Here is a 24,224-nt window from a genome sequence, read left to right as displayed (position 1 = left end):
TCAACTGTATCTTCATCATCTGATGGGAAAATTAAAATATTCTCTTGATGAAAAAATAACACAAGTATCTTACTATTGAACTTGGATACGGAGACTTATCAACAGGAAAAAATTAGTGACAAAACTAGCGAAAAAGATTTTGAAATATTTTTCTATTTAAAACAAGATGTTTTTCTTCTTGTTTCAAACCAGCTGTTCCTAGATAGGCTGCTCTCAGCCTGCCTCATCATAAGCATAATTTTTCAATATCTCAGACAAAGGCCAAATTAAAACTAAACCAAAGAGTATCTGGCTTTGGAAGGGGACTGGGAGACAAATCTAGTTGACGAGTCCAAAACAACTATGTGTAAGAAAACCAAACCAAAACGTTCCAACAATATTTATCACTACAGTGAAAAACTCTTGCTGGGAAAGCTTTTAGAATATTTCAGAATTTTAAATGGTAATAAAGAAACACAAAGCAGTAGCAAAGTGCGGGAGCAAGAACTTCCTCAGTCCTTTGGTGTTGTCTAATAATACATCTGACTTCATCTAGAGTTGTGACACACTGCACAATATACAATTTTAGCACTGTAATATAGGAAAAAATGTGGGAAAAAAACAGATTCTAATCTGAAACACAACAGAAGTTTTGTAACATTCTCTAATAAGTTAATACTAAAGGCATACTATGCACTCACCTGAGAAAACTAATACAAGTTACATGCACTGTAGGTACAATTTCACTTCCAAATTACTTAAGCATTCATCTTAATTATATTTGAAACATAACACTGATGTACATGATAAAAACATTAAAGCTCAATTCTCAAATTTAGGATGTTAAATATTCAGATAATTTATGCTTTTTCTGGTATTGATGACCCTGAATTTAACTAGTCCAATGCACCTCACTGCAACCCAAATAAATTTTGTCCCAGAAAATTCCACAAATTTTACTATGCTCCACAATATTTCCTTCAGTATCAGATTTCCATGCTGATTAGGAAATCCAAATCTTCATTTTTAGAATGTTACCCTTTCAAAACATTTACATTTATTTTTATATAATTTATTTTTATATTTATTTTTAAATAATTTTTAAAATTATGTTGTATAGTATATACATACATATATATATACATAGCAGAAATCTGTCACATGGTGACAGCTGCTCTGGCCAAGAGTAGTATTTTATTGAGATGGTTCAAGCATGTATTTCCTGCATGGCACCTCAAGGTCCCCTGAAATATCCAGAAACCAGAAAAGGAAGGGAACCATTAACAGAGTTACGTACTTTCTTACTTCACTTGGTATGCTCATAAGAGTGTAAGTATTAAAAAACAAGACTCAAATATACATACATCTGTATGTATAACTTCTGTTTTCCTAAAAAACTGAAATAACCCTTTCAGTTGATCTCTAAATCTATGAAAAGCAACTTGTTTCCCCTCCACAAAACATGAGAGAATTTGTACTTAATATATATTTTTAAAGTCAGTAAAATATCTCCTAAAGGACTCTATCTTTTCAACAGATGTACACAACTACATTGCAAAACCACCCTTCTCTCTTTTTAGTCTACTTATATATAAGCTAACTTTCCAGTCCTGTTTTGTCTTTTAAATTGTACCTTTTCCGAGTATCATATCTACCAGAACCCCAGCTATGTTTTGTATTGCTGGTATTCTTAGAAAGCAGCCCTTTAGCCTCAAATAAGATGTTTCCAATAGGAATTGAAATGAAGAGAGATTAAGTGACATCATTCTCAGAGCTACTCAGTCCACAGAGCATAGTATTAGCTATAAATCCTTAATATTTCAGTTGCACCAAAAAAGCTATAATTTAGCTGCCTAAGCTGAAACTTGGGGGGGGGGGGAAGCTAAAACTATGGTAAAGAAAAAACATACAACTGCGTTTTCCATTTCCAGTCTCAAAGTACAAGGTTCTTAATACTTTACAAAATTCCTGTTACATATGAGAAAGTATAATACACGTCACCAAGAAATGTCTTTATTACTTTCTATTTTTCCCATGGTAATTGTCTTCTTATGTCTAAGCCCCATTTTCTTTCCATTTTTTCAAATATTCACACCATTGTAGAATCAAACCAAGGATGATAAGAACTTATAGAAATAACAGGTGAAATAACAGCTCCCTTCCAAATCTGTTTTATTCAGCATATGCTGTCATTCATGAAACCATTCAAACTTTGCATGTTTTCCATTCACTCACCTTCAGGATTGAGCTCTACCATGTAATCAGCAATGGGACAAAAGAAAAAAGAAAAAAAAAAGAATACATGAGATGCTACTCAAATAAGGAAAAAAGGTAACGTAGTAAGAGGTTTTAAAGAACTTAAGCCACATTTGTTAAGTAGACAATACATAAAGACATAATACTAGCCAAAAAACAGACATGAGGCTACATTCATCAATAGTACAATCCCATCCAGCTGACTGACTCCTTAACCTTCAGCTGTATGAAACCCACAGAGACACACTGAAGACCAAGTGGTCCACAAATATGGGTTTCTTAAAAACAAGAGGAAAAAGTCCCTACTCCAATAAAATGAAGCCAGAAAAGCACATAATTTTTGCTTACTAGTATATTACACTTAAGGATTTTATTGCCTTGTACAAGTAACACTAGTATTTGTATGTAATTGAATAGAATTATCCCAGCTTAACAATTTAATTGAATATCCAAAACTTTAGCAGGATCTTAATTATGCTCCTTTATTTAGAAGTCTTTCAAATTCTACCATTAAAGCTAAGTTTTTAAAATTTCTTCTGCAGTTCCCCAGTTCTGTTAAACTTCATGTCTTCTAGGGAATTGCACATAAACAAACATACTTAAGATTCAAGATTCCTTTACTTCCTTAACCAAATGCTCACAAAACCCAACATAATATCTAAAACATAAGTGCAAGTTTATGTTTTAAACTAGTATCACCTGAAAGATATAATACATTCATTTGCCAGTGAGAAATACCCTTTAATTTTGATACTCTGGTCTTGCAAAGCAAAATCACAGAAGCAAGAACAAAAAGCAAGCTTTCAAAATCAGAGGATCTGAGATATTCAGTAGTGTACTACCTACACAGTCATACCACAAAACCTGTCTAAACCCAACCATAAGTCGGAAACTTATGAAGGTACAGCTTCTCATTCACAAGGAACAAGCAGAGTCACAATACAGGGGGAGTGAAGTTTGTACACACTGTTTGTGCAGGATCTCAAGGAAAAGGGAGAAGCATCCTTTTCTCTCCCACCTTCTGCACATATCTGCAAGTCTTGTCTAAAGAGGGTAAGATCAAGTTCTTTAAAAACATACGTTTCAGTTTTGTCTAGAAATAAACATTTCAGTCCTCACGTAGTCTATACTATCTTTATAAGCACAATATTTCAAGGGAGAAGTGAAGTAAATGAAATAAAAGTGTCTACGTAGGATAAGGTACTCAAGATCCCCACCCTTCACAGAAGCCCTAACTCCACGTGCATTTCTTTGATGCCAGTCTACTCCATGTCACCCTTCCATCTGTGCCAGCACAACTCTGTCTTTGCACAGTGAACCAAAACAGCATATCTGGCTGAGAAATAACTGCTGATTGTGTGAGCACAACAGGCGAGGAGGTGCAAGAGCAAAGCCAAGCAGTGAGACACGAAAAACAGACAGCTTAAATTGGTTTATGCCGCATAACTTAACACAGAACCCCTGCCTAAATACAGTTTCTCAGTAGCCTGACACATTCACAAGGCTGTGCATAGAAAACTAAGCTAATCAGTCTTCAGCTATGGATAGCAGGGTAAATTTATATATTCTATCACTAGGGTCATTAAGTTATTATAAAAAAGAATTACTTAGTTTCTGTTCCTATGTGTTAGTTTATTTGTTTAGAATGAGTGTGTTCAACTGTCATAAGGGATGTGAGGAATAATCACTCCCAATATTTATTCAGATCTCCTCCTCTATGGGGAGGCAGTTACTGTCAAATTTCTTGGCAGCCCAGAAGGCTGAATAGTCATAAAGATGTAATTAACTTCTCCTATACCTGTCATTTAAAGACCAGAACAGAAGCGAATTGATAGGACAGGATGGGAAAGCTTGTACAGCTGCTTCCCAAACCACAAGCATATGATTTTACCTCTGTAAGACCAATTACATAACTTAATGATGCTACATAAAATATTAACTAAAACTGACCACCAGACTAATACACATCACTTCTTTAATTACCACTGCCTTTGATATATAGCAAATGAGCATCTATAAGAAACTTATAAAGAAAAAGACCTCAAAAAAGGCAAATCAATCTGAAAACTCCAGTGACTTACCTGTTGGCCTATTGTATGAAACCAAACAATTTCCTTCTAGTTCTGATGGAGAACAATTCCCCTTCAAAAAGACAGACAGCATCACAGTTTCAGATGAATCTGGTTCTAAAAACAATACAAAATTAAATCTAGTGATAGGAGCATCCAAATGAAAGCAACATACTTTCTAGCACTTTGGGAAATACTCTACTAAATTATGATAGTTGTTTCCATCAGTTCACCTTTATCAAATCACTGGACATGCTTTCTTTAGTTCTGTAATTTGTAAAAGGCAAAATGCTCTCCCCCAGCTTGTAATTATCTTGAAGCATAACCAGTAAAACAATTCAGCACGCTGAACACAAATATCAAAAAAAGAGCAGTTTTATATTGTGATTTTAATATTTTACAAAGCCATCAACACTTTGCTCCTGTCAGATGTTGAGAAAAAAACCTGTCCTTTCAGATGAGAGCAGCAGCCAGTAAAGCCCAGTTTCAATGGGGATCATTACCGCATATTGCAGGACAGAAATGATCTGCAGGCCCAACTGAGGCAGCAGGAAACAATTCTCTGGGCTTCAGCTCCCTTTAGTCTTCAAAGCAATCCCACCTGCAGCCATTACTCCATCATGAAGCTGCCACCCTGCCTCTCCTCACCTGCCATGCATCATACTGTAATCAAGGAAGCAACCTTCCTTTCTACTCCATCTTCCTCCACCAAGCAGTATTTAGAAGCTGCAGCGTGCAGGCAAGGCAAATTTGTAATTGCTTTAACTGCCATACATCAACAACAATCCACTTGATGGAGGCTGGACTGTATCTTTCAAACATCCTCAGAAAAAGTAATATGATACAATAGCTGTAATGCTACTATAATAGTTTACCTAAATCATCAAAGACGAACTGGTCACAGGTCACTGCTAATGGAGCTTGTACACATACTGCCAGGTTTGGTTTCTGCGCAGTCACTCTGCTCTGTATTGTTATCTAAATCAAGTGACATAAAGTAGTATTTAACAGAAGCAGCAAATTGATCTCTGTATAGCAGAAAACAAACATAACCAGCAAAAATATATGAAAAAAATGCAAAGAGCGATTCAGCAATAATATTTAAGAACTTCAAATTTCAACGTCAAAAGCAGTATTTTCTTTTACAATTCCGATTTACTTACAGCCAATAATGGAACATAGTAACTTGAAAGGCTGCAAAAACCTGAGGAGTTTTCTCATGTTCTTTGTGATTTTAACCCAAGACAAACTAACGCTAAAGCGTAATGAAAATGTTAAAATTTGACAGATGTCATGTGCATTTGTTCTGTTGTAAATAATAAAAAGTTGCCTCTTTCAGGTGACTGAAATAAAAAAAAAATAATAATAAAAACAAAGCTAACCAAAGAAATTACTTCCTTTAACTGCAAAAAGCAATGCATTGTCTTCTGAACAATTTCAGAGTCAAGTTCTACTTGTTTTTTTACGGCAAACAAATTCTAAAACTCCATTATAGGATACCCAGCACAACAACTCTACAGCTGATCTAACCATAAACCTGGAGTAGCCCTGGTTGCTTCTGTTGTAGGCAGTTACTTCTTAGATATCAAAAGAATGTACTTAATTCAGATCTAAAATGAAAGTACAGGAGTGACTGAGATCTGAATGTGGTCTGCATATACACAGATCGTACCTGCTATTTATTATTATCTCTTTTGTGTTGCTGTTCTACCAAGGAGTTCACTACAGACAGGTTAAATCAGTTTAGGAAAATGTTATTAGTTATAAAATGAGTCAAGTGATAGGAAGTTTAACAGAATTAACATCAACATTTATTTTGATTTAACAATATATTTGGGCTGCAAATAGGCACTCAGACCATCCATCGCTATTAATGCTAGAAAGGAAGAATCATGTCTACCTCTGCATATACATGAGGTAAACTTTGCCCCGTTTTCTGAAGGCAGAATCTCAGTAAGATGAGCAATGAAGACTGAATCAAGAGCTAAATGAGCTAAAAACATGAAGACATGAGGCTGCACACTTCAAAATTTGTCATCAAGACAGTGACATTTAAAGTTACTGGCAAACGTTACTTCAGTGCATTTCTCAATTATGTTTAGCTTTCTGCCACACATAAGAGCCTGAAGTGAAGAATCCTCTTACTCAGAAACTTTTGCCAAAAGTATCTAATTTTGTTAACTATTCTGATAGGCCTGTCATTAGTGCAAAAATAAATTTTAAGATTAGGTTTTTAATATGAAAATAAGTGTGACAAATTCCGGACTTTTTTTGGAGCATAATGCATTGCCTGCAGATGTTGCGGGTACAACAACCACCATTACAATGGCCAAATAATATTCATTAGTAACAGATACCTACTTTGCAGAAAACATGCAAGGTATACATTTGCACTGGTTGCAGTTGTACAAATCAAGAAAATATTTAATTTTAAAATTTATCAGAATTGTTCTCAATTTGTCCAAATTCTGTGGTTGAGTTCAAATTAGTCTACCAAAAGTTAAAACATGCAACCATAACATACAACTGTTTCTTACTTACATAAGAACCAATGCTTATAACTTCATAAATATTAAAGAGTTGAATCCATTAATTAAAAGGAATTTTTCATCAACTGCAATTAATTAGAATGGAGACATATGAAGATCAGTTAAATTAAATTACCACAGGAAAAAATATCCTGGAAAAAAGTGAATGCACAATAACCCCTACATTTACTATTTTTGTTTCATTAAAAGGTATAAGATTCATAAATAAGAAAACAATGGAAAATTCTAAAGTCTTCTGGTTTAAAAGCTTATGAAATATATAAACACATCCATGCTCATTTTAAACAGTGTTTGCCATTGGCCTTACAATAGCAATAATGAGCAGATGATGGAGAGCAACGGGAGTTACCTGTGTTCTCAATACTGAAATTACCACTCTCCAAAAATCAAATTTGATAATTATAATCACAATACTTTTCTCTGTAATAACTCACACAATATACTGGCTCCAACATAAATTAAAGACTGATAAAGTTGTACCTTTCTGGAGGTAATTTAAATTTACGTTACACATTTTAAGGTACCCTTACATTCACAAACAGCCTTACTGAAAGTCCAATACTGTTCATCTGAACTTCTTCAAGGAAAACTATCACAGACTTTACCAGGATTAGGATATTATCCTATATCATTTTAGCATTTAAAAAATGCAGAAAAAGATGTTGGACCAAGTACAACTAAACCACATTAGTGTAAAGGAATTGGTTCAATAAACAGTCCAACTACTCTCTGAACTTTTCACTCAAGACAGAGGGAGAACTTGCAAGGTTCTCAAAAATAAGGCTCCACTGATACTCCTAGAAGATCCTCCCAAACCCAGAAATAAAAATCATGACCCTTTTTTGGCAATTCTAAGAAATACACTGGCATACACATGCACGTGCCAGCACTCATACATACTTTCTTTAGGATCAGTTACAGGCAGCAGCTCTCATGGAGGACTGAAATTATGTCAATTTTCAAACTAGATTTTCCTAGATTTTCTTTTCAGTAGCAAAAACTATGAAAGTCTTTACAAAAGAAAGTCCATTTCTGCATATTGACAACTAAAAAGGCAGCTAAAGATAACAAAATTCACATTTCAAGTAACCAAACATTGCCTTTGAAAATTGTTGGAAAAAATATTCTTGTAACTTCAAAAACAACTTCATTCCATTCTAATAATGTTTTTGTGTCTGCTTCTTGATAAGCCTATCAAAAATAAAACTCCAATTGCTTTCTAACTTCAGCAGAAGGCTTGTTAGAATGACACCTTCTCATACTAAGGAGAACAAGAATTAACTACATATTGCATTTCAAATTTTACTCATTTTCATGATCTAAGTGAAAGACACAAAGTAACAGGTTTGTTAAAATTTGCCACCACTATTTGAATGCTACTGTTTGAGTTAGGCACAGTACCTTTACTGTGACTGATGGTACTGACTCTGCTTTTACCTCACTGTCAATGGCTTGCTGTGAAGAAAAAGATGAAAACAGAGAAAATTCAATATTACACATGAATGACTGAACACAATAAATCCAATATTACATTCCTACCATCAACTTGGTAAACAGGGAATTAATGGTAAAGGACTTATCATTCCTGTGACAGATTAAAATACACAAAATACATTTCTGAGCTCCTTCTGAAAATGTAAAGCCTCTGTTTGAAATTGCCTGCAAAAAGGATAGCAAAAGGTCATGAATGCTGTGTATGTAAGAAACTAATACACTCTGATGTATATATGAATATTTCAAAACTGTTTTGTTTGGCACACTACTTTCCTCTGTGTATTTACTTAAATTCTGAAAATACCTTCTGTTATTCAGTAGGGAAAGGCGACTTCCAATCTGGCAATGTGTTACATACACACCATAGTACGTACCATGAAATCATCATACAGTATCTTAAAATCCGAAATGTATTTTGAAATTAAAAAGAAAATTGTAGCAAACATCTTGCTACTGCTAATTTCTATTTCAATAGGCAATTCCATCTAACTCAAAATTCATCTTGATCTTGCAGTCTATTTTACTAGCTTATTTTATGCTTATTTTTCATTTTGAAACAGGCAAGTCCCTAAAGTTTCAGAAAACATTTCTGCTCGTTTAGGTTTTTTTTTTATTTTAAAGACTTCACTTCTACTATAATACCGAATTACTGACTTGAACTTATAACTTCTCGTGATAAAAGAGTAAACTAAGAACAATCTGATGCCCCTTACCCACCCTCCTTTTCGCCCCACCATGCCAGTCCACACCTGCAAAGTTCCTAAGCAGTCAGGAAGCTGGTAGGCATTCTAGGTTCTAGAAATAAGACTTTCATTTGTACATTGTATATCTTCTTCAGGTAAAAATCAGATAGTTACTTTCATACTGGCTTGTCATGCCCACTGTCTCTGATGAGCAGTGGTTGATCCTGAAGCAATAGCAGGGGTGCAAAGAGATTGATCCTTACCATACTCAACTTCCAGAAATCAACTGCACTTTGTGGATCAGAGGCCATACACAGGAGGTGGTGGGTGTTAAATAACCATAATGGTCCTCCACTTGCTTATCTAATCCATTTTAATATATCTATATCCTCTTTGCTTTTACCACACACATCATTATTTCGAACTGTGCAGAAGTCGTATCTGCAAGCCTGTAGTTTGCAAGATCACTGCAGAAGCCCTAAAATTGTTTTCACATTTGCTGTATTGATCCTTCCCCATGAACCATCCCATCAGATTTTTCCTTTCTAGATGACTACTGACAGAACTGCCAGAAAAGCTGACCACACAGGAAGCTAAAATATATGGACAGCCTTGGGAAATAAAGATTCAAGGCTGTGGTTTTATTGATATATTGAGTTACCTATATAAGAAACAGACCATTTGCATCTGGAAGGTTGAGCGAATAAGCACAGCAGCATTAGAGCATTCTGTGGACCTAACAGTTCTGAAGTGTTCTGAGCAGACTATTGCAGCTAGCCAAAACCATGTCACACCATCCTTTTTTCAGCAGACAAGTGCTAGGACACTAGCATAAATTACAGAGAGGTGTCTTTATCAAAGAGTAGTAGTAGTAGAGGTAGCAGTAGTAATAATAACAGAATTTAAATAAATACATCAAATATATATGTAAAAGTATTAAAAAGCAGGTCCTTGTGTATTTTTTTAAACAGTAAGTAGCCCTGAAAATCACTTTTGCAGAAATTTGTGGCCAGAAATGACTAATTACACATGTTCTAGTACAATTAGTATGTTCTGCAATGTTTAAGTGAAAAGTTTTGAGACAATATAAGCTCTCTTGAATCTTAATTTTCACAAACTACATGTATATACAAGATGAATTTAGGCTGCCACATCAGAGAATATTCAATGATGCCTTACCAGAGAGAGATCATTTGTTACAATGCATGTTTCAGTGGTTCCCCTATTCTATCTTTAAAAGATACACAGCGTAACACTTTGCTGTTGCCCCCCCATTATTAACTGCTCACCATTACAAATTCTAACCTCTACAAAGCTATTCCAGATCCTAAGTTCTTGCTCACTTATGTTTGCTTAGCCAAGAATCTAAATGTCTCCAGCAGACGATACTAAATGATTTTCATAATTCTAGTTAAAATCATTAACAAAAGTGCATTTTAATTGATGGAAAAACGGGGGCTATGCAGAAGCTCAGTCCCACAAATATAAATATGTAGTAGTCACTATCCATGATCAAGCATTATTTACTTATGTATGAAACCAATGTTTTCAGAGTAATTTCCTTTTTATACAGGTACATACTGATTCTGCATCCAGATCTGGTGAAACTTCTGCTGTGACAATTACATCTCTGTGTTTTTCAGATTTGGGCAAAATGTCTGAAAAAAAATTAAAAGTAAATCAGCTCTTCTTTAAGAAACATGCAGTTTACATTTCAAAAAATGATACAATTTCAACAGCATCAAGTTTCAGACTTACATCATTACACGTACTAGTGTAAAGGAAAAAAAATTACAATGCATATGATTTTTGATGAAAGAGATGTCCCAATTTTATAAAATTCTACAGACAACCTAAACCTGGGGTTTAGATGCATTCTGTAACAAGATTTTATACCTACTATCCATTATCTTCAGAAACTGTACAGAATTTTTAAACTTTTGTCCTCACATGCATATACTAATATACCTACAATAAACAACTATTTCCAAAATACACACCACACATCTCATGGATTTTTCATCCAAATAATTTGATGTGAGACACAAAGTGCCTAATAGAGTAAAATTAATATAGATTTTAGAAGTTCCTTTTCATAAGAAGGAATATGGAAGTTTTATGTACAGAACATTATATGGGGCTTGGTTACAATACATTACCTGATGATTTCCAGGACTGTCAACATACAAGGCAAAGAATGCTACAAAATCATTCACATTCATGATATAAAACCTGATGCAGATTCACGTACACAAAAAAAATTTGTAAAGATTAAAAGCTAGGCACTTAAAAACCATGAGGGATCACATAATCTGCTCTTAAGAGCCCAGAAACAAGCCCTAAGGTATTTGTGTTTTTCTGAAATATATTAGAAAAAGAAATCCAAACAGGAAATGTAAAGTTCCTGAAGTAGCAAACAGTAGACTTAATGTAAGGTAATGTGTTAAATTGCACCATTAATTGAATAATTGAGAGCATGAGCACATTCAGAAAGCTGCAAGAGTTTCATTACACATAGGGTCATGCAAGTGACCCAGAACTAGTAGGCAGCACATTATCTCTTTCTAACAAGAGGATCAAGGGAAAAGATTTTGATGAAGACAGAAGACAGGTGTTTATTTCCTCCTGCTCAGAAAGAAATGCTTCCCTTTAATAGAAAAATATGTTCTTCCAATACCACCTACTAAAGAAGCTTAGGCCTGTTTCATACTGCCACAATTGCACACAACTGGTTCTGCCAATCGCACATAGCTCAGCACAATCCATTCCACTTGTACAGATAAGAAAATATCTTCCTTTTCCATCCCTTCCTTACCATTTCTCTTCAGGTTACTTCTTCAAGCAAACTATGATGCAACCTCTGTCATACAGTCATTTTTCTACTAGAAATAGGACAGATATCACAACCAATGTTTACATATAAGCATCAGCTTTTCATTACTATTAAACTGAGCCAAAACACCTATGTTTAATCACTTATGTCATCCAGACTGATGCAAGTAACATTAGATTTAAGTTAGTATAACAGTTAAGATTTTAAAATATTTCCTCGGTTTATAATGTAAATCCTTATTCTTCAAAATGTATAAAACAGCTTAAGTTCAACAGTTTAATGGTCAGCACTGGACAGAAATACAAGACATTTATGGAAACAACTACTCTAAGGAGGTTTTTTTTTATATGATGATCTAATTCTAAATACCTTCCATGTTTGGAATTCAAAATGAAACAAGAAAAATTACTTCCATATAAGGGTAGATATTTTCAAAACAACACAAGCTCTTACTGCACAAATGTGAATCCAAAAGACAGACGAGTCAATGGCTCATTTTAAAGATCATACTTATGATTAATTCATGGTGACCAATGTTCAGAAGTGTTTTGTATTCAACCAGAGATGATTTGCAGTGTTTTTAAGACTTTAGCTAAAGTTCTAAGAAATAAAGCCAAAATAAAGCAAAGCAAAAGATGCAAAATTGAAAGGCATTTTTCCTAAGTAAAATATTTTGTTGTAAAAAAGGTTTTCTCACAAGTTTCACGTCCAGTTAAAGCCAAACACAACATCATTAGAGCATCTCCACAATGAAAAGAGCATTCATAAAAACTCATCTGAAAACACCACTGTAACACCTTAGATCAGTTTAGAAAGATTGAGGAAGAAAAAGAATTAAGAAAAGGATAGAATGGGGAAAAGGCCAACAATATTCACAGTAAACTTGTCAATCATACCATGACAGTAATTAGAAAAGCTCTAAAGGACAGCTACGTTTCCTTTTGCTCTCTATCTTCCACACAGTATGTTAAAACTAACAAACTGAAATCAATTCACTTCGAAAGGATTTATTCTTACCATCATGCTTTTCTTTCCTTTGGTTATGATGGCCAGACAAAATTGTCAAACACTTATAAAGAAGGGCTGCCTTCAAAAATCAATGGAATTTACCCACATCTATATGTTTAAATAACCAATTACTGGATTTGTAACATTAAAAAGCTCATATTAGTCGATCACAATAATGGACAAAGTTATATGCAATTACAAAAAAAAAAGAAATCTTGGATTTGTAGAATCAAGCTCACTATTGCAGATACATATTTCTTATTTTCTAAGGATTTCAGCTGTCAGCTTTTTCACTTTTTCACACAGAAAGCCACGCCTATTTCTTTAGCGTATTTTAATCTCATGCTAACTATCATCAGGAAAAGATTTTAATTGGTTCTTTCTATTAATTTAAGATTTTTCCATAGTTTCCTGTAAAATCACATGCTTCCAATTCCCTGTGCAAGTCAGATACACTGTTTAAACACTCAGTTATGAAAACACAAACTTTGAAGGAACTCTCTAGAAATTATGTCCCACCCTTGACCAAAGCAATGCAAGTTATTAGCAATGCATGTAAATTCCAGAATTTATCAGGATCAGTCATTTGGGGTTGGATATCTCTCACCATATTCTTCAAATACAATCACTTTTGAAAGCAACAGAAAAGTTGTTTTAACAAAAGTAATTCTTTGTTAATTGCATGACTTAAGAAGCCATTTGTAATAATACAACTTAATTTGACAATACTTTTTCTCTCTTTGAAGCTTAAGTACATCAGACTGTTGCTGTAAAACTCATTTTATTGCCTTTGGGTAGTACACGCACTGTCAGTTTTTTCTCTGACCCTTGCCCTAGTAAGAATTATCTGCAACCTGACATAAATATCTTGAAATTTCAACAGGCATTACAAAAATACAAAGAAAAAGCTTTGTACCCAAGGGCCTTACAGTCTAGGATTTTGCTTGTACATTTTTTTATTAAAATCTAAACTTTATTAAAAACTACATTTCCCACATGAAATTTAATTATGGTTTAAGTATGAAAATAAACTAAAATATTTTAAAGTATTAAAAGGAAAGTCAGGTAGTTAAAAGTACATACAACTACAGGAAAGAGAGAAGCATACCTTGTGTTTTTGTGGCTTCCTTGATGATTTTCTGAAGCTTTTTCATTTCAGCATCATATTCTTCATAGTTTATTTCCCTAGAATCAACCTTAGGAGCCTGGAAGAGTGAAGGATCAGTTCCAAGGTAGGAACACTGAAGATGCCCATCATCACTGAGAGTGACTATAACACCCTTCAAGTCTCTGCATTAAAAAAAAACAGAGCTCATTGAGAAATGAGGAAGAATCACAGCAGCAATAACGTTGAATTTATACTGCTTCTATCATCCCATCTACAAATATAATAGAACTTCCCGTTTTTACTGAGATTCTTTGACCAAAAGAAAACAACAATATTTATTCTTTAATTCAGATATGTTTATTAATATTACTCCTAGTTATTGCAGTCACACCTAAAAACCAATCTGTGCTAGACAGATGACTAAAACATCACCCAAATATCTCAGAATCTGTATAATCAAGACAAGTGAAAGAAAGGATCAGAGCAAACAAGCTGAGTAGACAGTACAATTGTAACATTTTTATTCACAAATTGTTACTTAAGTTTTTTGAAGTATGGATACTTTAGGTTGGTATGCAGGAAGAGTAATTAGCTAAATGGAACATCAAGTAAGGGAAGGGAAAGGATGCATTAGAAGAAATCACAAATGGATAGAATACGTTCACAGTGAAGACAGCAGTAGGACTTTGATGGTATCAGTAGCTCCCCATATCCATTCTTTGGCTGCTACTGCAACTACTGTGCTCAGTTCAAATCCTGGCTACCTCTTCCCTGCAGTATCTTTCTGAAAGGAAGCCACATGGATTTAGAACATTCCCCTTACACCACTCTGTATCAATACAAATGAGTGTTTTATTAGCTACACTATAGTCTCTCTTCTCTCAAGGGAACAGTACTTAATTGAACTTATTCCTATAAGAATCTCACTCATTTTGTTTATCTGATCATGTACCGTGCAAATGCAAGATTTAGGAAACTATTTAACAGTTTATGAGACAACAGGGAGTACTGCCAACATTTTGCTTAATTTGAAGGTTACTCCTATACAGAAGAGGAACTAAACAGTAAAGAAAGACTAGCATAGATGCAGATGTTAACAGCAAAAGTTATGAGATATAAATGGAAAGTTCTCTCTTTTATTAAAAAAATTAAAAGCTTTCATAGCTTTTTCAAAAGCTCATGTATTTATTTTCATAATCATGAGGTGACACGTTCATGACAGTAATTTGCTCTTATTCCATACTTAAAATATCTCATAGCAAGCACTACCTTTTAAACAAATACGATTGTCATATAAAGCCAAGACAAATTTCTTAGATATAAATCTCAATTTTTATCAGAAAGCCTAATTCACTATCCCACTAATTAAACCTATGTAAAACATTTAACTTATATGTGTTCAAACTATAATTCATAAAGAATTAACAAAAATTATTTTAACTTACATACACTGATACCTTTCAAGCACCTCCTCTGGTACAATCCTCATTAAAAAACAGGTAGCTATATATAAAAGATAAAATTCTTTCTGGTTTCCTATGTTGTCTTGTAGCATCGCTCCAGTACACACAGACAAGAAATCTTATTCCAAATTTTTCCAGGGTAATAGCAATTATGAAGGCAAACAGGTATCACAGATTAATTTGGATAACTGATGGCCCAATGGGACAGGCCAAAATGCTCTTTTACAGAACACTAAGGCCACAATCCAGTGTTGGTTTCACAACTACAATCAAATACTCTGGAAAAACTATGCTGCAACAGAGATCATCTGAACTCTGTACAGTTAATATTATAACTGCATACAGAAATTAAGACCCCACTGTCCACTATACAAATAAGTATTTGCACAGGTAAGTTTGAGCTTTCTCTTCCTACAGAAAGTGATTTTTACTCAGTGAATGAAATAAATCTGCTGGTTGACCTGTGAATGAATGGTTAGGGGGTTTTTTTGGACAACAGGTATCTCCAGTTAGTCCTTCGCTGCAGGTGAAACACACAAATCTGAGCTGCCTTCTGGAACAGAACACACACACCAGGGATCAAAACACACTGTTGTCCTCATCTATTACATAAGCTCATCTTAAACGGAAACAGTCTTGTCTTTTCGGACTACTGTTCCAATTGCCACAGAAAAGCTTCTAGCTACCATGGCAATTTTTAACATATATTTAGCTTTCACTACAAAAACTAAGAAAACTGTAATAGCAAGCTGTGTTTGTGAGCACCATAAGGCTGGATATGCCAAGCCTCTCCCAACAAATACTTTAAGAAAAGAAAGTAGAAGACAATACCGATTTTCATTTTAAATATCCAGTACCTGTTAGCAACAGTCCAGTGAATGTGATGGCCTATTTGTGACCTGTAAGCTTGAGGGCTGCATCCATTATTTCTGACAAATTGTAAACTCTCAAGTCAAAGTGAGAGCAAGAGGAACTAAGCAAGAGTTCTGGTTTCTCTGGCTGCTTGAATATTTGTTGCTGACTGTAGTTGGTTTTCTTGCACAGGACTGAGCCTGTTGGGCTTACATGCAGAACCACTCATCCCAGTTTCCTTATGTCCAAAAAACTCTGTAGAACACATATCTGTGCAACATTCACAGAATTCTGGATGGCACATGGAATAAATACATTGGGCTGACCTTGAGATCCGTATACCGACAAAGCAAGGAGACAGACTATTGTGAATACTTGGGTCTTGGTAAGGTTATGCAAATAACACCTAATGTATAGGGTTACTTTAATACTTGCCAAGTATTTGCAAAGAATTTTGCCACACTGGCCATGGGCACAGTAAGTCTTTAAAAAAGGGATACTGTTGAAGCAGATGCTACCATACTATCAAATACACTGCCCCAGTGTATTTGGTAGCAAACAAATTTTGCTATTTAGTTAAGCAAACAATGAAGTTACTAATAAATAAAAAAATTAAAATGGGACAACAGAAACTGCATCATGAGCTTGTTCCACAACCAAGGAAAGAAAACTGACACCTGAAAATGAGACAATTTGGAAAATTCTCCAGCAATGGCTTTGGACAATCTTAAAATTTCTTTTCAGTTAAGCTAAGAGGGAAAGATTCGTGAGAACATCTGAATGTAAATCAAAGGGCAGGAAAAAAAAACATAGCTACACTGTTAGCAATAAATCTTTGAAGATATACTACTACAGTATAATAGATTCAAAACTGGTTTGTAAATACAGTCCTTCCTACATATCTTTAAGTTGGCAGTCATCTGCAGATAATCAGACTACCAAACAAAATTAACTCCGACCCGTGAGGTGATTCTCCTATATGAATTACACTTTTCTTACTTCTGAGTTTATGTCAGCATTACAGAATGCACATTCAAAACCTCCGTCTTAAAATAAACTCATTTCAACCAACTTTCCTGTTAGTCATGACATCCTTTAAGTCCGCACTAGCTCAGAGACAAAAGCACTGGTTTAAGAAAGCAGCATTACAAATGACACTTTTCCTTTGCTTCAGTTACTTTTTGCTGGGTTCTAAGATTGTTCAACATGAAACATAATACAAAAATGAAACAGCCTTTTTCAGTAATCTTTCCTTGTTAAAGTTGTCCATGAATTTGTACATCAATAGAAACAACAAGAAAAATTTGGGTAACCATTATAACATGTGATTTATAATACATTAATTTCTCTATTGGAATGTTTGTCAGCCAGTCAAGACTGCTTTATTCTCTCAAGCTTTTATAACTGTGGTTAAAGACAGCAGGGGGAGGGGAAGCATATTTAACAGTTTTATAGTAGTTTCCCTACAGCTACTGCAGTCATACAATATTCCTGCAAATACCATTACTTCATTTGGCACATTTTGCACACAATCTGGAATTTCAATTACTTGTTAAATTTCTTTTATTGTAAACTATTTTTTTACTATATATCACACAATAGTCAGAGTAATAACAAATCTAAGGGGACACTTTAACAGTAAGGAACTCAAAGTATGAAACAAATTATTCTGGTATCTAAAATAACTTTACAGTACAAAGCAACTCCTACACACATATGGTAATAATTTTTAAAACTATCTTTTATTGGATTCTGGGTAATAATAATGGCATATGCTTTTTGTAGGTCTTCTCTTACAAAACAAATTGCTCACAACATAATTCTTGAAGAAATTAAAATGCTTTGCATGTTTCCAGTTATATAATACCAAACTGATTACTCAAGCAATTGACTTAGAAGTTGAATCTGTAATTCTGAGTTCCACTTGAATGACACAAGCTAAGCCTTGAGTTCTACTTGAATGACACAAGGTAAGCCTTGGACAACTCTTAGGACAAGGTCTGGTTATTGACACTGTTTACATCTTTATTTATATTTATAACAGCACATAAAATTATACCTCAATTTCAAAAGTAGTCTTAATTGATATTACTCATATCAATCATTTTAGAAAATTAGATCTCTGCAATACTATTTTCAGTCCCTTATTGATAATGTACTATTTATAAACTACTAAATTAAGAAACTAATTCCTGAATTGTGCTGAAGCATTTTGAATCTAATTCTCTCCTCATTTTATCATCCTCTGAAGAAATTACATGCAAGAGCATAACTACAATAGCACTTTTAAGTTTAGTGCTTTGGAAAAACCAAATTGTTATAAGTCTCACTACCATTTCAATGTCATTTTAGCTGTAACTGTGTGAAATATTTCATAAAATGCTGAAGGAAGATCAGACTAGGAGTAATAAATTACAAGAATTTTCTAACATGAATTAATGGGAGCAAAAATCAAAAGCCCATCTTACTCTTATTTAACACACACTCCAAAATCAGACCTTCCGCTGAGTACTTTAAGTATACATGGTGCAACTCAGTGCCAGCTACAACCAATTTTTAACTGGTTTTGGGTATCTGTGGAGCACCCTCAAAGCTCCTTTGAGCATCCCTTCCTCATTAAAAAAAATATTTTTGGTCAACTTTACATCAAAAGTAATACTTGTAAGACTTCCTCATTCTGCTATTACACATGAAAACAGGCCATCTGCTCTTGGAAACTAAAACCTTTTAGGGCTATTTATGTTATATATATAATATGCTCTGCATATTCTGCAGAGGACATGCAAACAATGTAAATATAGCATTCAATTATAATTGTTCAACAATACATAATTATATTGAATATCATTACGTGGTAAATAATTTGTGCTGTTACATTACAGAAGAGTGCTAATGTTTCCCACTTATGTGATAGTTTAGGATTGCTGATCTTAATAGAAAACCACTTAACAAATCTAGTTAAAAAAATAATGAGATATATGTAAAAGGAAGAGGGAAACAAAACGATTTTGTCTTGATAACCAGTGGAAAAACAGTTAAAAAGAGAGAACTTATGTCTAGAACAACAGGTCAACACCTATCCCCTCTTATAAGCACTGAAATCCACTGAGAGTCAGAACTGAATAAAACCTGAAGTTGGCCAAAGTGATACCATTTTTGACACTTGAAGGATTCTCCAGGTTCCAGGTCTTGCAAAGTACTTTCACTCTTTTTACTTGGTAGTGAAGACATTTTCACCAGCACCTTTACATGGTGACACCATACCACAAAACAACAGACTAGTGCCTTACTGAACAACAAATTCAGACACGTCCCTAGCTTGTGTAGTTTTCTCTTTGAAAGAGACTTTTTGCCTTAATATGCCAAACACCATCCAGTGATCAAATAAAAAGGAGCATCTTCTGTCAAACAATAAAATTTAAAAAGCAATGGAAATTAATTGGGTTTACTTTTACTGTCAAGTTAGTACAAAAGTTTGGATCAGGGGTCTTTTCTGCCAGACCACTACTGCCATCTGCGGGGCAGCACAACAAGGCTTGTGCAGGCAAGCCAAGCAGCAGAGCTCTCACACAGAATAGCCTTAAAAGCTATCATATCACATCAAATGAAGCAGGTTGGTGGTTGGTTTTTTTGTGGGTTTTTTTTTGTAATAGTGTCAATATAACAGCTTGACAATTTAGATGTAAGTGTATCTTAACAGGTTAAGATTTAAAAATGCATTCAGAGGGACAGACATCCATGCATGACATCAACTTCTGATTCCTTCAGGCAGGGAACATGCATACTAGTATAGGCAGGCTAGACATGTGATTTAAGCTCATGCTACAAATTACACATAAAATTAATTTTTATCTGAAGGATTAACAAACTTACTTTCATGTTGTTTAAAATATAAAATCAAAAGCATTTCAAAACCAGTGGAAGTTTTATTAAAAACTAAAGTAGCCAGCAATACAAGATGCAGGTTTATATTAAAATTAGTATTTGTCACAAGTAGAATAAAAACAGTATATTCAGGGTGATGACAGAGGCCTCCAGAAATATATTATCTTGCTTTAGCCAAAAAAATGTAAAAAGCTCTGAAGTATAATATATTCCAGGAAAAGTTCATAACTTCCACATTGCACTATTTATTATCACAGTTCCACACCTGACACTTACTGGCATCATCTGAATTGAAAATGTGAGGACTGATAAGAAAACTAAATAAGAGTGCAGCCCCTGGGTCAGAGCTCCAAATAACAAGAAACAAAAGAAATTACATTGTGATTGCTTTTATGACAGTACCAGTGATAGCAGTAAGAAAGAAATCAAGACCTACTGTGACATACCTAAAACTTCTCGATGCTTCATTCTCTGTCAAGGGCTACGTGAAGTAATACATATTTTTTCATTTGCATCTCCTTCACCTGAAGTCTAAAATCTGTTTCAAGGCCAAACTCGCTCACTGGCAAGACAGGTATACAGCTTCCAAAGGCTCAAAGGCTATACCAAAAGGTAGCAGCTAAGCATTGTGATTATAGGATATGGCGGGCCTCAAAAGTTTATCCTTCATCTAAACCTTCTGTTCTCCCACTTGAAGATAATGGTTAGAGTCCATTTCACTCCAAGCAAGCTGGAGAGGCCCCTAGCACCTCTGCTTCTGACTAAATAAGCACAAGGTGTTATACTGATAAGATCTATACTCTAGTAAAGTTTATTGGTTTAGATAAAGCTTATTCTTAACTGTCACAAGGAAAACTAGACAGACTACAAAGAGGCTAACAAGAATAACCATGATGTGCCTTTACCACAGATTTATTCTGAAAGGATTGAATAATTACATAACTCTGAAAACATTCAACTCCAATTAATTTCCATCTCTTTCTCCTCACAGTGTAACAGTGATATGACTGCAAGCTTCAAAATTCACCAGCATTTCAGGCAGGAAAAAGTGCATACACTGTTACTTTTAACAATACTTACCATTGTCCCTTCACCTTGTTTTGTAAAGAGCAAAGCTGTTCTTTAAAAGCATCTCTGGCACTTCGCACTGCCAGCTGACTCTCATCTCCATACCTTGACATAAATGTCCCACCTACTGGTCCTTGTATGAAAAAACGTCTTTCATGTTCATAGCATAATAATAAAGATCTTCAAAATCAACAGCCTTAGACTGTTCATAGTAACGGTTTTTCAAACAAGATGTCCAGCGCTTCCATGGGCACAGCAAGTGTCACAATAGATCCATAAACTCCAGCCTACCTCAATACCCAACTCCAAGACTGAGTTCAGAACCTAATACATATATATATTATACACACACACTGTACTCCATCACAACATGAACAGGCACAGAGAAATTGCAGGTTGACCACAAAAACCCAGGCTATTTGTTTAAAAGTATTTTATTTTCAGTACTAGAGGGGGAGTAACTTGTTCTTGAGTAGTTAGAATTTCCACTTCCAAGGCTTTCTCTAGAACCACGAGGGTAGGAATATTTTAAGTGTTATTCTAAAGTAGGTTGAAGCACTTACAAAACCATATGACTGTAAAAAGTAGGCTTTTTGAAAAAGCAACTAAGTTACATGTAATAAAATTAGGAGAACTGGCAATATGGGCATGTGCTTAGTATCATACAGTAAATATAATTCAAAACTAACGTGCTAGAAAGCCCAGTCATGAATCACAGTATATGCAGGGCATAGTATTTGGCATATCTATGTCTTTTGCAGGATCAGAATCCTACTAAGATAAAAGAAATAAAATCACATTCATATTTTGTGGCTAAGCTACACACATTAACGTTATTTCTTTAAAAAGCCTTTAAAAAGAGTAATGTTTTATGTTGCCATCTCTTGACAATCCAGTGGCAATTTACTGATGAAAAACAAATACAATTATTTTTTTCCCCTCCATAAAAACATTTCTTTTAAATGCAGTTATGGTTAAGTAGAAAGATTCTAGAATTCTCTGCACTTAACTTCTCTGATCAGGCAACATTCTTACAGAACACTCAAATAAAAATTTATATATATTCATATATAACTGAACGGTTCATACTGTGCGTCATAACTGGCATTGATTCTATTACAGTATTACTGTACAGAAAAGGGAAAAATCTTTCAATAAACTATAAAGTTTTATTCCTGCAGTTTTCTTTCCATAAAGCCATGTAATAAGTGCTAAGTTTTGCTGGGTTTATATGTAAGTTTTGCCATTTTTATACGGTGATTCTTTAACAGTTGTGGTAGCTGCGGTGATGTCAGTTATAATAAGGAATAACAGATGGGCTGGAATGAAGAACAAAGTATTTTCAAGCATTTGGATAGCTAAAAAATTCAATGAGAGGGGTTTCATTTTGACTCCACCTACTATTAACCTAGATGTGATTGCACTTTTACACCTTATATACTTAATTCAACTACAATACTTCTTCATATTTTTTCCAGTTAAATTCAGTTCCTCTTGCCTTTCTACTGTTTGGAGAGCCCAGCTACACAAAGTACATTCATCTAACCACCCAATGTACTATGATTCTGTGCCAGAGCACAAGTTTTAATTTCAAGTTCGTATTTGGACCAGGCCAGTATTTTCTCACTTGCAAACTGATCGCAGATTTTAATTTTCTTTAACAAATATTGGAAGCTAAAACTTCATAAAGGACATTTTCAACCAATGGCTACACACCAGAGCTCTGAACTCCCATCTTTTGATTCACATACCTCATTTAAATTAAATTGATCATTCTGTTGGGCTACATATGAGTTCAAACCTGGGACTTAGTATTTAAAGTCTTTGTTTTGACACAAAATTAAGTGATGTTCTTTTATTTATGGAGACATGTTGCTGAATCTGAATTCAGATAAAGTGCCATGAAGTTACAAACATGTTAACTATGTCAGGCTCAAACTATTACTCATATACAGAAGACACGTCTTGGTTCTACGAAGCCAGCAAACAACAGTCTTTAGGAACTTTATACCTCAATAGGCAAATAAGTATACAAACCACACATTTCTCACTAGTCATTCTACAGTTATGAAATACTAATGAATCAGAAAATCCAAGAAGTATTGTATTAACTATTTTTCTAGAAGGTAAAAAAGTTAGTCTCTGCATTGATGTATGCTCCAAAACCTAAAATTCTTAATTTTTTTGTGTTGGCTTGAAGATGGGATTGTTTTTAAATGCAATAAACAATAAATGCATCTTTCAGTAGCATGTTTCCCTTCAAAATGCAAACTGATTAAAGATCCTGATGTGCAGCAGCACATACCATTTGGCTTATGCTTAAAGTGCACCAGAGATGGTGTAGCAACAATCTGTATTGGTCACTGTCACCAGAATAATACTTCTCAGCCTTGCAGTCAAGCTGCAGACTAATGGCGAGAGACTGGACAGGAGCAGAGTATTAGAATACACAGTAAGCTACTAAGCCATAAAAATCACCCACTCCCTCCTCGCATATCCTTTTGAACCTAGAGTTAAAGCACCAGGAATTTTTTTGCAGACATTCATTGTTGCTTGTATGGTCTCAAACAGCTAAGGCCAACAGTAACACTGACAGTTCAAAGGTGGCACATCAGACTGTCAGGCCAAGAATCCTTCCTACTTTGATCTAGAAGTATCCTTAAGCGGTCATCTCTGGTTATTAAAGAATGAATGCCACATGCCTGTAGTAGAACATGGTAAAACAGAAAAGTCAAAGACAAGTAGCAAGAAATTATTACCTTCAAGCAAAATGGGCTGGAAATGACTAGATAACTAAACAACAATGTACACGCCTTTTTACACTAGCCATCTGTTAGGCATGTTACACATGCTTTTACTAGAAAAGATGCAAGAAAAAATGAAAGAGTAGCTAGGAGTAAAATGATCACTCGGGACACAGCAAGACACTATCGCTTCAGAAAATTAGAAGTCACTGTCTCCAAAACTAACTTTATTT

General features: G+C 34.5%; 1 protein-coding gene across 4 annotated transcripts in view; it reads right to left on the bottom strand.

The window, feature by feature from the left end:
* Positions 1-24,224, bottom strand: part of BBS9 (Bardet-Biedl syndrome 9) — a 308,046-nt gene that overhangs the window by 235,886 nt on the left and 47,936 nt on the right. For all 4 annotated transcript variants that reach the window (XM_080383273.1, XM_080383274.1, XM_080383272.1 and 1 more), the window contains 6 exons: positions 13,980-14,161; positions 10,612-10,688; positions 8,255-8,308; positions 5,180-5,282; positions 4,317-4,421; positions 2,215-2,229 (listed from right to left, as the gene is read on the bottom strand). In XM_080383273.1, the coding sequence (XP_080239399.1) occupies positions 2,215-2,229; positions 4,317-4,421; positions 5,180-5,282; positions 8,255-8,308; positions 10,612-10,688; positions 13,980-14,161 (536 nt within the window). The remainder of the gene's footprint in view (positions 1-2,214; positions 2,230-4,316; positions 4,422-5,179; positions 5,283-8,254; positions 8,309-10,611; positions 10,689-13,979; positions 14,162-24,224) is intronic.

The sequence above is a fragment of the Falco punctatus genome (genome assembly GCF_963210335.1).
Source record: "Falco punctatus genome assembly, chromosome: 4".
NCBI classification, from domain to species: domain Eukaryota; kingdom Metazoa; phylum Chordata; class Aves; order Falconiformes; family Falconidae; genus Falco; species Falco punctatus.
The sequence above is the reverse complement of the archived record's forward strand: the minus strand, read 5'-3'. Positions and strand labels throughout refer to the sequence as shown.